The 13,915-nt window shown below is 38.8% G+C and overlaps 1 protein-coding gene across 3 annotated transcripts; it reads right to left on the bottom strand.

Annotated features, from left to right (window-relative positions):
- Window positions 1-4,194: 4,194 nt before the first annotated feature.
- polm (polymerase (DNA directed), mu) lies at window positions 4,195-13,808 on the bottom strand. Of its 3 annotated transcripts, none has more exons than XM_041811787.1 (12): window positions 13,576-13,808; window positions 13,313-13,496; window positions 11,742-11,916; window positions 10,789-10,887; window positions 10,536-10,706; window positions 10,142-10,213; window positions 9,506-9,626; window positions 9,293-9,425; window positions 7,542-7,644; window positions 7,014-7,403; window positions 6,848-6,931; window positions 4,195-6,763 (listed from the first exon to the last, which is right to left on the bottom strand). In XM_041811787.1, exons 2-12 carry the CDS (start codon window positions 13,486-13,488, stop codon window positions 6,677-6,679), a joined length of 1,611 nt encoding a protein of 536 aa, XP_041667721.1. In that variant the 5' UTR covers window positions 13,489-13,496; window positions 13,576-13,808; the 3' UTR covers window positions 4,195-6,676. The 3 variants fall into 3 exon arrangements, with proteins under 3 accessions (XP_041667721.1, XP_041667722.1, XP_041667720.1); XM_041811788.1 differs by having other exon boundaries at window positions 13,705-13,808; XM_041811786.1 differs by having other exon boundaries at window positions 13,313-13,808.
- Window positions 13,809-13,915: the final 107 nt, after the last annotated feature.

Raw genomic sequence — 13,915 nt, 5'->3', positions numbered from 1 at the left:
GTGTCAAAAACAGTCATGTGTCAATGGAGATTATAAAGGAAATATAAAATAAACCTATCGTCTCCATCCTTAAAGCAGCCCTCTTATAAAAGACCATCTGTTCACAGTCTCCTGACTGCAGGTTTTAATGTTGATAAAAAGTCCATAATGTAAAAAATAAAGTTTGATTCAGAGAGATAAAGGAGAAGTGTGCACATGTCAGAGAGGAGACGAGGTGTGAGCTGGGACGCCTCCTTTGATGTTAAACTGGTATTTAGAGGTTAATGAGGCTGTTAGGAAGAGGTGGAGGAAACGCCCCGACTTCACACTCACAGACACGGGAAGTGAATCAGAGCATCCTCTGACGGAAACGCGGAGATCTGAGCTGGGTTTATTAAACCTGAGGAGCCAGAGTTAGAGAGGGCGACTGGCTGTGCATTAAAACACCTCACTATATTTCCATGACCCATAATCAATCAAATATCCAAACTGAGACGGTTTAAACTGCTGTCTACAAACTATGACAGTCCAGGGATCACAGACCAGCAGCCAGACTGCCTAAAGGGGTCACATAAAACTTTTTATGTGTTTTATAAGATTAGTAGCAGAAATATTTGCTTGTTTCCATCCACGACTCTGTTAATCAGATGCAGGGATAAATACACTTTATAGGCACTTCAGCCAAATGTAAAGGACAAACAGAAGATCTCTTCCCACACATAAAGACATTTGGTGCAACAGCATACCATGTCCCTCCTAATGCACCAACCTCAGTTACAAAAAGTTGTGATTTTGTGTAAAACGTGATCTGCAATTTGTTTTCATCCAAGGTCATGGGCATCCAATCCTTGATTTTGTGAATCTTTTTTTTGTGAGGGTTTGAGGGTTGAGGTGGACTGTAGATCGCCCGATCGCCAAAGGACAAAAAGGTCAGAGGTTAAATTACGGATAGTAGTTACACAAACAGGGCTCACTTTAGCTTTGTTAGCTTCAGCTAAAGTTAACATAGCTAACCTAGCCATGGAATTACCATTATGACATAAGCCAATGTAGCTAAGTTAGCTTTAGAAAATTTTGGGAAAGCTAACTTAGCTACATAGATATTCTAGCTACATATCTTGCATAGCTTCTTTGTGTGCTTAGCTTTAGATTTGTTAGCTACACAAGCTATGTTAGCTATGTTATCTGTAGTTAAGTTAGCATTAGCAATGTGACCTTTAGTAAATGCAGCTAAAGCTAACTTAATATCGCTACACAGCTAACATAGCTTAAGCTAACTTAGCTACGCAAATAATGTCAATATGTAGCCCATGTGTTTGACTTGTGAGCTAAGCTTTAGCTTCGTTGGCTACATTATCTATGCCACTTATGCAGCCAACATAGCTAAAGTTAACTTAGCTACGCAGAAAATGTTGATATGTAGCTCACATAGTTGATTTGTGAGCTAAGCTTGAGCTGGGTTAGCTACCTTTTTTATGTAGCTTATGCAGCGAACACAGATAAAGCTAACTTAGCGACACAAATAATGTTTATACGTAACTTATGTGGTTGATCTGTGAGCTAAGCTTTAGCTACATTGGCTACATAATCTATGAAGCGTACACAGCAAACAAAGCTAAAGCTGACTTAGCTATGCAGATGATGTTGACATGTAGCTTACATAGTTGATTTGTTAGCTAAGCCTGTGCAGATATAGCAACATTATCTATGAAGCCTTTGCAGCCAACATAGCTAAAGCTAACATAGCTATGCAGATGGTGTTGATATGTAACTCAAATAGTTGATTTGTGAGGTAAGCTTGAGCTAGGTTAGCTACATTTTCTACGTAGCTTATGCAGCGAACACAGATAAAGCTAACTTAGCGAAACAGATGACGCTGATATGGATCTCACGTTGCTGATTTGTGAGCTCCAGATTTTTGCAGGTGAGGATCCTGGTTCTTAAACTGTTGGACTATGTAAGCAGACAGTCTGTCACAGAGAGGAGAACTTTACACCTGAGCATTTCAGGAGTGCTCCTCTTAAACCCAAACATGCTACTATCATCTGTTACCAATTAGCATAGCTACCTGTGGAATGCTCCATTTGAGGTATACACAACTTTCCCAGTCTTTTTTCCTCTGAACAGATTTACTGCAACACAATGATAGTATGCTCTCGTCCCAGCTTTTTTGGAACATGCTACAGACACCAATTTACGGGTAAATTTCCCTGAAAAGGGTTAATCATTTCTAACGTGTCTTTGTGCTGTATTCAGGTGATTCTAGGTTGAAAAGAGTTTGGAAATCAATGCACTCTGTTTTTATACATATTTCAAAATGTGTCCCAACTTTTTTGGAATTGGGGTTTGTAGTCAGCCGTGTTGTAAAGCTACACAGTGGCCTCGTGTCAGAGAAAACTAGAGACTTCAGCAATTTGTTCAGCTTGTGTTTAGGCCTTCAGTCTGAGTGGTTTCCAGTCAGATCAAACCGAGGTGACGTTAGAGAAAACGGGTCAGTGGAGCACAGGTGTGCATGTGGGGAACACTCAAACTACACATGTGAAAGTCCGACACTTTATCTGAAGTTGTAAAACTCACACAAACATCTGAGTTTACCATAAAAGTGCAGGATTATTTACAGAGTCATACATTTAGTTGGTTAATTATTCTTCACCCAGCGCTTTTATTATGCTAATTTTTACTTCTAATATTCAGAATCTTAATTTTTGCACACTTCATTCCTGTTTTGTTTTATTCCAGGCACAAAAGGATAAATAAAGCGTCCTCTTCTCTTGTCTGAACCACTTGATAAAGATCGTTTCTGTAGTTTTTGTTTGGGAAAAGTATTCAGCCCTCATTTTCTCTGATTGGATCACTGTTGTAGTTTTTTTATCACGTCTCTCTTTGAATGTGATCTCAGGAAAACAGCCGCTTTAATCCCGTCACTGCGGCTGCTCAGGAGGAACCAGAACGTCTGTCTTTTCCCTTTTACAGAAAACCGCTCTCATATGAATGATTTTTATGTTAAATAAATCAACAGCAACAAAAAAGAACCTTTAAAGATTTATTCTTAGTCTTAAACTGTTCACATTTTAAAGAGAAATATCAGCAGTGCAAAAACAGATCAGCAGATCTGAGAGTCAAAGTCTCTTAGAGGCACTCGTCTTTATCATAGCAGCAAGATTACAGCACTTTTAATGTAACTTTATTAAAATTCCTTCAAACTACAGCCTCCAGATTTATTGTACAGTTAACCTACATCCTTTCTGTCACAGTGTCAGTTTTAATCAGCTGCTCCTACACTGGGTACTGAGCATATCACACAAAAATAAATGTCATCAGCCATCATCTCCTTAGTAAAGCTTGGTTTTGCCTGCACTTCTAAGCTCCCAAGGTGCAAACAAAATTATCGCAGATTGGAGGGCATGAAGTTCTGAGAATCTTTACACCAACTTAGAAAAATTAAGGCCATCTTATTCATTTTCAAACATGCAATCCAGCAGGAAAACCATTTAAAATCCATTCATTCAAGCTTAATGAGGTAAGAAGAGCTTTTAAAAAGAGGAGATTGTCTTGATTGCAGAATGAAACTGACTATTTTTTGTTTCAAATAAAGACTATGGCATCTTTTTTAAGCAATCTCCTCCAAGTGCAAACTAAAATCATGCAGGAGCATGCTCCTACTGGTAGATTTTAGAAAATTGCTGTTTAACCTTAATGTTTTTGATGCAAAGACAAAACGATCAGTAGTGAGTTAAAAAATGTGCATCAAAGTATCATTACTTGTAATGTTTTAGTTGTTAAAAGACCATAAAATTCCTTAATTTAGACACCTGATTTCTGAATTCTGATTAAATACTCATTTCTAGACTGAGAGAGGAAGTTTTTGTAGCAGCGAACTAAAACCAAAGTGTTCTCCAACTAGATTAACTCTTCATACAACCTTAAAAAACCAACGCCTGTCTACACCAGGGGTTCTCAACCTTTTCAGCCCACGACCCCCAAAATAAAGGTGCCAGAGACCGGGGACCCCACTGTACCTGAGGTTGGCTGAACACAGCCATGAATAATTCAGAACAGTCATGTGCAGACAAGGCCGTCCATGAGGGGAGAGCTTTCTGGGGCCCAAACAAACTGGGGGACCAGGGAGGTCAGCAAAATCATGGTCCATTGTAAAATTAAGCTGTGATATCCATAGTTTTAACCTGAATAATAACCACTCCTATCAAATAAACCATTTTTATTTCTATTGTGTCATAGTAAGTAGCCCTCTTCAAAATGTAAATCCCTTTGCTTAAAAACAGAATTAACATGGGTTGAAATTGGCAAAAATAGGTGGGAAAGGTGATGAAACGGGATTTTGAAACTAGCAAAAATGAGTTAAAAGCGGCAAAAATTAAACAAAAGTGGCAAAAATAAGCACAAAATGGCAAAAATGAGTTAAAGAGGCAGAACAGGCATAAAAGTTAGTAGAGGGGGAATAAAAAGTGGCCGATATGAGTTTAAAGTGGCAAAAATGGGTTAACTGAGGCAGAAAAATAGGCAGCAATGGGTTAAACTGCCAAAAAATGGCCATAATAAACAATGAAATGTGGTTGAAAAAGGTAAAAATTGGCACAAACGGGCAACAAGGTGGTAAAAAGCGGCTAATAGAGGCAGTAAGAGGCAATGATATACAGAAACCGGCAACACTTGGTTTAAAAAGTGGCAAAAACAGGCAGGAAAAATTTGGTAGAAAGGGTTTAAAATGGACAAAAATGGGTTTTAATCGGCAAAAATGTGTTAAAATTGGTGGGAAAATTATAAAAACAGGTGAAAATTTGGCCAAATTGATGTCAAGTGGCAAATATTTAATCTTAAAAATATTATGGGTTTGTTTTAAGGCATCTGGAGACCCCCCTCTCAGTGTCTCGCTACCCTTAATGGGGTCCCGACCCCAAGGTTGAGAATCACTGGTCTACATTATCATGCCTAAAAGGCATATCACATAAGAGCCAGATAAATGGGGATGCATGCTTCATTGCAAAAAAGCATTTTCCTTCTGAACAGGTAACATGAAGAGCTGATAACACCATTAATCAATGAAGTATTAGTCGGCCTCTGGCAGAAAGCATTAGGATTATAAAATGATGAATTTTAGCCGTGCAATTTCAGACAGCATAGATGAAACAGTCAGCAGTGCCAGTTAACTTCTGCTATTCAAGATAAAGATCTGTTTTCTCCCAAAGAAAGGTCACATGAGAGTAAATGATAAATCAGGGAAGGGTGTGAGGAGTCTGATTAATACCAGTTAGGAAGCAAAAGTAGCTCCACATTTACAGTCTGTTTACATTTCGCATTACTGATACATGCTGGGCATTCAGACACCAAGTGACTGCGCTTTAGTTGCATGCTTTTAAAAGAAGCAGTGAACCATTCAGAAATTATTCTGTGGTACTGGCTAGTTTGAATTGATAACTCGATTCAAGTTGTTTGCAGACAAGCTGGCTACTTTCTAGAGCAATGGGATGGTTTCCCTTTTTTCTATTATTGTTGTTGCTTTAAAGATACAAAAAAGGCAAATTTTTTTCCAAATGAAGAGCTGTTTGGATGGAAGACCAGGTCTTATTCCTGAGCTGAGACAAATAATCTGGATCTCTAAAGAGAGGTGCAGTTCTCATCACTCCTCATGAGGCTGGACGGGCATAAATAAAGCAGAATACAGATCACATCTGTTGGTAGGCCAGTCTTAAATGTGTGCCATTATGTGATGTGTCCGCACAGCCAATCCAGTCCAGATAAAGCCATCCCTGCCCACCTTTGCATGCAGTCCGAGCTCTCAGATATCAAATTACTCTAAGGTGCATCCACAGGTAGCGTTAAGGATTACTGCTTGGTCTCTGAATGCCCAACACAGACGTAAAACCCTTCAAATGCATCGTCTATACCAGTGATTCCCAACCTTTTTTCTTTAGGGCCCCCCTACATATATCCAAGAAAAGCTAAGCCCCCCAAGACCCACTTGGAAAAATTTAACATCAATTTTAATTGTTTTCATTGACAAACTCCCGACATAATAGCCCTACATACACTTATGATCTATGTATAACTATTCATTATTATGACCATGTATTAGGGTCACCTGAGTTTAAAAATTCTTTCATTTACAAGAAAAGAATCTATATTTATTACTTTAAAAGTTGTAAATGTAAGTGAAACAACATATAGTATTTTTGAGATTATAGAGTCAAAAAGTCAAACATCTAACTATTATTTTCAGTTTGGTTTCTTGGCAAGTTTTGCTTCACACTGCTGAAAATGTAGGATTTTTAGAACATTATTTTTGACGTTCTATCGTCAAAATTTAAGACTTTTTAAACTTGAGAATTGCATGTTTTTCTTGTAAATTTCCAACTTATTAAACTCTAAAATTCTGAGTTTGTTTCTTGTACATAAACAACTTTTTGATCTAAAAACTGTTAACATTTTTGCTAAAAATTACATTTCTCACAATTGTTTTAATCTTTAAGTTGGCCTTTATGCATCATTCTGGTCATGATTGTTTCTTTTAATATTTGTACATTACGGATGTTGCTCAGAGGAATACACTTTTGGTGCCTGAAGCCAACAGTGCAAAAGCACGGCTGTTTACCGCCAGCTGATTTCATTAACCCTCTCTTCTAACTTCAGATGGTCCCAGGCTTTCTTGCATGTCTCTCCTGGAGTTCATCAGGTCCAATCAGGCGTTTCTCTCAGACGGAGGAATGAACTCCAGACCAAGATGAGCGAATATCTCTTCCTCTGATGTTGCTCTTAAATATCGCTTCTGCAAGAGTAAAGAAAAACTGACGTGTATTTCAATAACTCTGCCAGAAAATAGATGATAAAGAATTAGCTTTTGTGTTTGTACCTGTTTGTTGTCGTACAGGGCGTGGCTGCTCAGAGACATTGACTTCTCATGTCCCGCCCACCGTCGCAGCTCTCTCTCAAACAACTGAGGAGAAAAGGGAGCCAGTGTGAGTTTAACACAAGAGGAGAAAGTCACTCAAACATTGAGATGATTCATAAAATCTCACCTTCGAGCCGGTCCATCCCAGCAAAGCAAAAGCATACTGACTGATCGGAGACACCACCAGGTCCACTCTCACTGCTCGCCATGGTTTGTGTCGGGAAGGTTTCAGCTGCTCCTCTCCTTCATCTTCATCCTTATCAGACGTCTTATGACTTTGCTCTCCGGAGTGTCTCTGGCTCAAAGCGTGTGAATGTGATTGGAGATCTCCAATAAGAGTCTGTACGCCGTTTTCAGTCAGTGTTTCTGATGTTTTATTCCCTCGTTTCTCGTCCTTGATCAGTTTAAAGATGGACAAACATCTCTCAAAGCGGTCCATGTTGGAGGACGGCCGGCCAGGACCATCTTTAGACTCCAGGTAAGAGTTTCTGGTGGTTTTCTGGTACAACAGGAACCCCTGTGGAGGCAGAAAAACATTTATAAGACTCCTGTGCATACTCTGAATCTAAATTATTTAAAAAATCTTTGGAGGGAAAGCTTTAAAATTCATGCAGCTGTTACAGTGAAAGAATAAAAATCATTACACAGAATTTACCTGTTCTTCCAAGCAGGAGACAATTTTAGGCATCAGTCCCACCTCTCTGCCCTCCTCTGGGTGAGTTATCAGGAAATCAACATCATGACCGCTCTGCTTTCCTCTGGAGGAAGATTCAGAATGTTTCTCACTTAAAACTGAATTACAGGGATCAGTGGTGAAAAAGGAAAACTTTAACCTCATGAGACCCTGCATGGACAAATGAGTAAAATAGATTTTAGCCGTCCTTCTACATAGTGCTAAATTCTGCTGTTGCAGTTTTTTAGATAATTGTCCATAATTTCCAAAGAAATTTAAGTCATTTGCTTAGAATGTTGGGGAATGTGCTTTAGATTTATCAGGAATTTTCATGATTTTTTTGGAGATATGTTTCTACATTTTGAAGAGTTTGGTTTGAGGTTTCTGGATTAACTTGCTTTGCAAATTTTAGGTACTTTCATGAGAATTTGGAAAATTTATTTGTACATTTTGGGATTCTGATAGGACTTCTTGAAGCAACTTCCCTTCAAAAATATCTTGAATTTTCAGGGAAATTTCAGGGAATTTGTTTGGATTTTTTTAAAATGTTCACTAATTTTCTGTGTGTTTTGGTGGGAAGTAATTAGTAAGTTGTTCAGAATTTGATTAGAAATTTTGAAAAGTTTGGTTCATGGAAATTTAAGGGGGATTGTATGTTTCTGGTAATTTAATAGGAACTTTTTCGGTGGAAGTGCTTTGAAATTTTGTTGATTTTTTATGGAAATTTTAGGAATTTGTATTGGATGTTTAGGGGAGTTTGTCTAAAAGTATTTATTTAATTTTTCATGGATTTTGGTGGAATTTATTTGTACATTTTGGGGAATTTGATTGAAAATCTTGTATAGAATTAGCTGCATGGATTAGTTTGAGGTGGATTAGTTTGTACATTTTGGGGGATTTGCTTTGAATTTTTGTAGAATTTTTCTCGAATTTTTTTGATGTATGGGGCAGTTTAGAATTTTTTTAACAATTTTCCAAACATTTTTTGGGAGGTATTAATTTGTTTGTTTTATTTACTATAAATATTGGGTGAAATATTATTTGTAATTTTGGGGACTTTTGTAATGGATGTTTTGGGGGGATTTTCTATAATTCATAAGGCTTTTCAGAAAATTTCACTAAAAAAGTTGGGAAATATTTGAGGATTTAAAATTTTTTAAAGAAGAATTTAAACAGAAACCTTTGTAATGTCTTGGAAATTGTATGCTTTGGAAAGCTCTTAAAACTTGAAAGGACATTTTTGGTGAAATTTTATTGGATTTTTATGGAAATTTGGGGAATAAAAAACCTTTAGACTTTTCTGAAAACTTCACTGAAATCTTTAGAAAATTTCTGAAAATATTATTTGAAATTTTGGGGTCTTTGGATGATGGATTTTTTTGGGGGGGGGGGGGGTTCTTTAAATTTTAAGGCTTTTCAGAAAACTTCACTAAAAAAGTCGGAAAATATTTGATAATTTTTAAAAAAACATTTAATGAAGAATTTAAACAGAAACTTTTGTAGTGTCTTGGAAATTGTATGCTTTGGAAAGCTCTTAAAACTTGAAAGGAAATTTTTGGTGAAAATTAACTGGATTTTCATGGAAATTTGGGGAATTAAAAAAAAACCTTTAGACTTTTCTGAAAGCTTCACTGAAACATTTGGAAAATATTGGAGGAAACTGGTCCATAGTTGACCTAACAAGCTCTTGCGATCCATCACCAAACACATGACAACACCACAGGTCTCTTTACCTCCTGAATCCTCCAATCAGAGTCATCTGAGCGCCTGGTAAAACAGAAACAACCGTCCTCTCCACGATCTCTGCGATGACGTCTGCCTCTGCTCTCGTGACCGGCTGTTTCAGGTCGTTGTAGTGCTCCAGACCTGAGGATGAAAAAAATACGTCCTTACAGAGAGAGGTTTTATCTAAAATGGTGTAAAATAACGGCGGCAGAGACACAGACCTGCCTGCTGAGCTCGATTCAGAGTTTGCCCTGAGTCCTGTAACTGCTGAAGGTTGTGTATCCCGTCTCTGATCCACCGGTCTGCTGTTTTTGATCCGACGCCAAAGATTCCTGTTAAAACCTGAAATAAAAACAACGATAGAACATAAAGGTAGAAATCTAAACCAACTCTCTAGTTTTTCTAAGAATAAAACTTCTCATCAAGTGAATTCTTTGTCTAAAATTTTGAAGAAATAACTAAAAATATCACAAGACTGGTTCAACACATCTTACTGTCTGACCAGAGCCACTAGGTGGTGCTACAGGGACACTAAAATGAATGAAATCCTGACCTGAGTTGTGTAATTTTGTATTTTTATTACCGTGTCTCATGTTGTGTTGCACTGATTCAGATTCTTCTAGCTTTGTAAACAAGAAATGATATATTTGCCCTCATACTTATGAATTAAAAGTGTTTTTAAAGCTTTCATGGAAGAAATATAAACTTAACTACAGTCATTAAGACATGTCCAGAAAAACCTTGAAAGATAACACCATCTACTTGTTTCTGTAATTATTAGATGAAGCCTGTGGCTCTTCCATTAGGGCTGAAAATCAGTGTCATAAGTTTTAAAATCCATTTTCTATCTAACAAACCTTCAGGGCAGTGTACCGCTCACACTGCTTTGTGGATTCAACCTCACTTGAAGCTCCGTTCTCCAGAATATCCTGCAAGAAAAATGCATAAAAGTTAATAATCATAGTCTTTAAGAGTAAATATCTGAAAGTACGAAGTTTTAGTGGTCTACCCTGACTGCACATTTAAAACAGCTGGCAGCTGTATGTCAGAGACAAACATCAACGGTCAGAACATTGACAGAGATGCTCACTGACACAATGACCCCCTCATGTGGCTCCTCTAGTAATGACACACAAGAGCCAAGACTAACAAACAATACAAACAGATAAGTCAAACAAAGATGCACTGCACACTGCATTTCATGTCTACATTCAGAGAATGAACAAACATTTGAGGAGTTAAATGTCGTACTTTAATGACTCTGAGTGAGTGATCTCCCAGACAGGGAAGCCCTCTGAGCTGCGTCATGCTTGTCACCGCTTCAGGGAGAGACTTCAGCACGGCGGCGGCTCGGCGAAACGCAACACCTCGTCCTTCGTCCCCGCTGAGCTCAGAGTTTTCAGCCAGGAGAGACAGAGCGTCCTGAGACAGAGGAACACAGCCTGAATCTCTCTGCTCTCAGGTTTGGAGTGAAATAAACGACATGTTTAGAGAAGACGCTTACTGTGAGGACGGCGTTGTGGTTCTCCAGAGTTGTTCTCCTCTGACAGGCGTAGCTCGGGACGGAGAACAAGACCACGTCTTCCTCGGGACTCTGCTGCTCCTAAAAGACACACAGGGAAAAACAGAGAGAGGCAGGGTTGACTGGGTGGAAATTTTGGACTAGAATTGAAAATAAAAGAAAAATCATTCACTATAACACTATAGATGAGCTAAGCATCATGGAAAATTTATACATCTGCATTTATCCAGGCTTCTGATTTCCCACCCCATTCTGATTTCAATTTTTACAATTTCATACACACTTAAATTTAGAATTAGACTTTTTAAACAGGCTCCTAAACTAAGGGACTTTGTTTTAAAGCAGGTGAAGTAGGATGTAGGGGCTGCATGGACTAGTCTCCTAGTCGACCTTAATACTGTGTGATGACTCGTTTTGCTTGAAGTCGACTAGTCACTCATTACAAGATTAGGCAATTACAGTGCCTAATGTGTAGTCCTCTTAATTGATTTATCTACGGTTTTTGACACTGTAGACCACAATTTACTGATAAATGTGCTTCATCACATTGGAATGTCATACCAATCAGCATCATGGTTTGCCAACTGTTTGACTGGCAATGTGTTCAGATGGCTCGATACACCTCTTCTTTTCTGGAGGTCCTAAAGGCTTGCCTCAAGATTCAGTCTTAGAACCTATTTTATTCTGGTATGTTATATACCATATTAACCTTTTGTTGTCGCGCTCATACCAAAAAATGTTTGTAAGATTCCTGTTATTAGGAGAATATGGATTATGATTGTCAGAATATATAAATTGTTGATCATTTTAAACTACACCCTTCTCCTAGAATCATTCATGATTTCATCAATGACTAGTCGAAGTCGAGTCGACCTTTATCATATGAAAGTCAACTTTAAACATTCTTAAGTCGTGCAACCCCTTGTAGGATGTACCTGAAGTTTATGTGTCTCGAGTATTTGAACAGGAAGTCCCGCCCTCATGCTCTCTGTGAACCAGCTGATGTCGAGCAGGTGAGGTGAAGGTGTTGGAGAGCCGGGCTGTGAGTCGAGCCACGCCCTGACCTCAGAACCCGAGTTATTCTCTGATATGACATGAGTGACGTTTTCACTGTGAAAAAAAACACAAAACTCTCTTCATGAAGATGTACTCCTTTGTTTACTGATGTACTAACTTTTTTTCTGCTTATCAGTTCATCATTTCAGCTTGTCTTTGCCCCTAATTTTTCCAAAACTAAAGTGCAGCCCCAAAAAAGTTGGGGCAATATGAAGATGTAAATAAGAACGGACTGAAATGATTTTAAATCTCATAAACCCATATTTTATTCACAATAGAACATTAACAACATATCAGGTGTTGAAAATGATAATTTCATTAAAAATATGAGCTCATTGTGAGCTCATCCCTAAAAAAAGGTTGGGACAGGCAAACAAAAGATTGGAAAAGTAAGTCGTACTAATGAAAAACAGCTGGAGGAGCATTGTGCTACTAATTAGGTTAACTGACACCAGGTCAGTAACATGACTGGGCATAAAAGGAGCATTTTAGAGAGGCAGGGTCTCTTAGAAGTAAAGATGGGCAGTGGTTCACCAATCTGTGAAAAACTGAGTCTAAAAATTGAGGGATAATTTTAGAAAAGGTTTCCTAAACGTAAAATCACAAAGACCTTGAATATCCCACCGTCTACTCTCCATAATATCATCAGAAGATTCAGAGAATCTGGAGAAATCTCTGAGAGCAAGGGCAAGGCTGAACGCCCATATTGGATGCTTGGGGCCCTCAGGGGCCAGTCTTAGTTATGTGCTGGAAATCACTGCATGGGCTCAAGAGCACTCCAGGGAATCACAGTCTGTCAGCAGCGTTCACCACTCCATCCACAGACGACAGTTAAAGCTGGATCACGGAGAGAAGAAGCCATATGTGAACAGGATCCAGAAACACCGCCGTCTTCTCTGGACCAAAGCTCATTTAACGTGGACTGAGGAAAAGTGGAAAACTGTTCTGTGGTCAGATGAATAAAAATGTGAAATTCTTTTGGAAACAGGGGATGCTATGTCCAGTGTACTAAAGAGGATTTGGACCGGCCAGCTTGTTCTCCTGGCTCAGTCCTAAAGCTGCATCTCTGATGGTATGGGGTTGCATTAGTGCCTATGGTGTGGGCAGCTCTAACATCTGGAAGTAGACAGAGGTTTTACATGTGCTCCCATCCAGACCTTTCACCAACAGAAAACAACTGGAGCATCAGAAAAGGAAAAATCCAGCAAAGAAGACCCAAGAATGGGACAACATTCTCCCCCCCCCCCCCCTTCTCTGCCCATCCCTACTTTTTTGAGAGGTGTTGCGGCCATCAAATTCAAAATGAGCTAATATCTTTTCATGAAAGGGTAAAATGTCTCACTTTCAACATCTGATGTTTTTTTTTTTAAGATATGGGTTTCTGAGATTTAAAACTCAGTATTTCTGCTGTTGATTTGTTTCAATAAAACTTAAATAAAGAGGATCTTACCTGAACTTCTCCTCCACTTGGAATCCTTTCTTTCTGCCGAGCTGAGACAGAAAACTTCTCCGGCTTGCTCCCATTTTTCTCTCCAACAGAAACAAAACAACGCGAGGGAACTTGACCTCAGTCCCAGTGCTCCCAGTATGAGAGGAGACCAGTTTCCTTCTCTTTAATGGCACCATTATTCACTCTGGGGGGTTTACCAAGACGATAAAACACATAAAAAGGCGCATGGAAGCCTGACAACATGAAACATCGACCTGACTGACCTGTTAAAGGCTCATTTTAATATTAGCCACCTTCACTTCCATCATGCTGACATGTTTTAAAAAGCTATTTTCCATCATTTCGTCTCTATTTTATTTATAAAAGCTGAACAACAGTAAAGTTAAAGAGACCAGCGTAACAGGGAAACGTTTCTGAGGCAGGTTGGTGGAATAAAAAGAGACTTTCAGCGTCCAACGTCTGCCAGAGGTCCACAGGATGCAGCTGTTTGGGAGAGCCGCCGACGGCTGCACCTGCGCGACACCAAAATAGATCCGAGTGGAAACAAGCGCGGTTCACTCATAAAGGTATGGAAGCCCACTGCTGCCAAACCAAATAAAATGA

This window comes from Cheilinus undulatus, linkage group 17, assembly GCF_018320785.1.
Source record: "Cheilinus undulatus linkage group 17, ASM1832078v1, whole genome shotgun sequence".
Lineage (NCBI taxonomy): Eukaryota > Metazoa > Chordata > Actinopteri > Labriformes > Labridae > Cheilinus > Cheilinus undulatus.
The sequence above is the reverse complement of the archived record's forward strand: the minus strand, read 5'-3'. Positions and strand labels throughout refer to the sequence as shown.

Excerpts from the sequence above, each read along its gene's own strand:
- polm (XM_041811786.1), bottom strand. The coding sequence starts at position 13,488 with ATGGTGCCATTAAAGAGAAGGAAACTGGTCTCCTCTCATACTGGGAGC. Across the intron at positions 7,645-9,292 it reads CTGATTGGAGGATTCAGGAG|AGGAAAGCAGAGCGGTCATG; the intron begins GTAAAGAGACCT and ends ATCTTCCTCCAG. Across the intron at positions 6,764-6,847 it reads CCCTGTACGACAACAAACAG|AAGCGATATTTAAGAGCAAC; the intron begins GTACAAACACAA and ends TTACTCTTGCAG.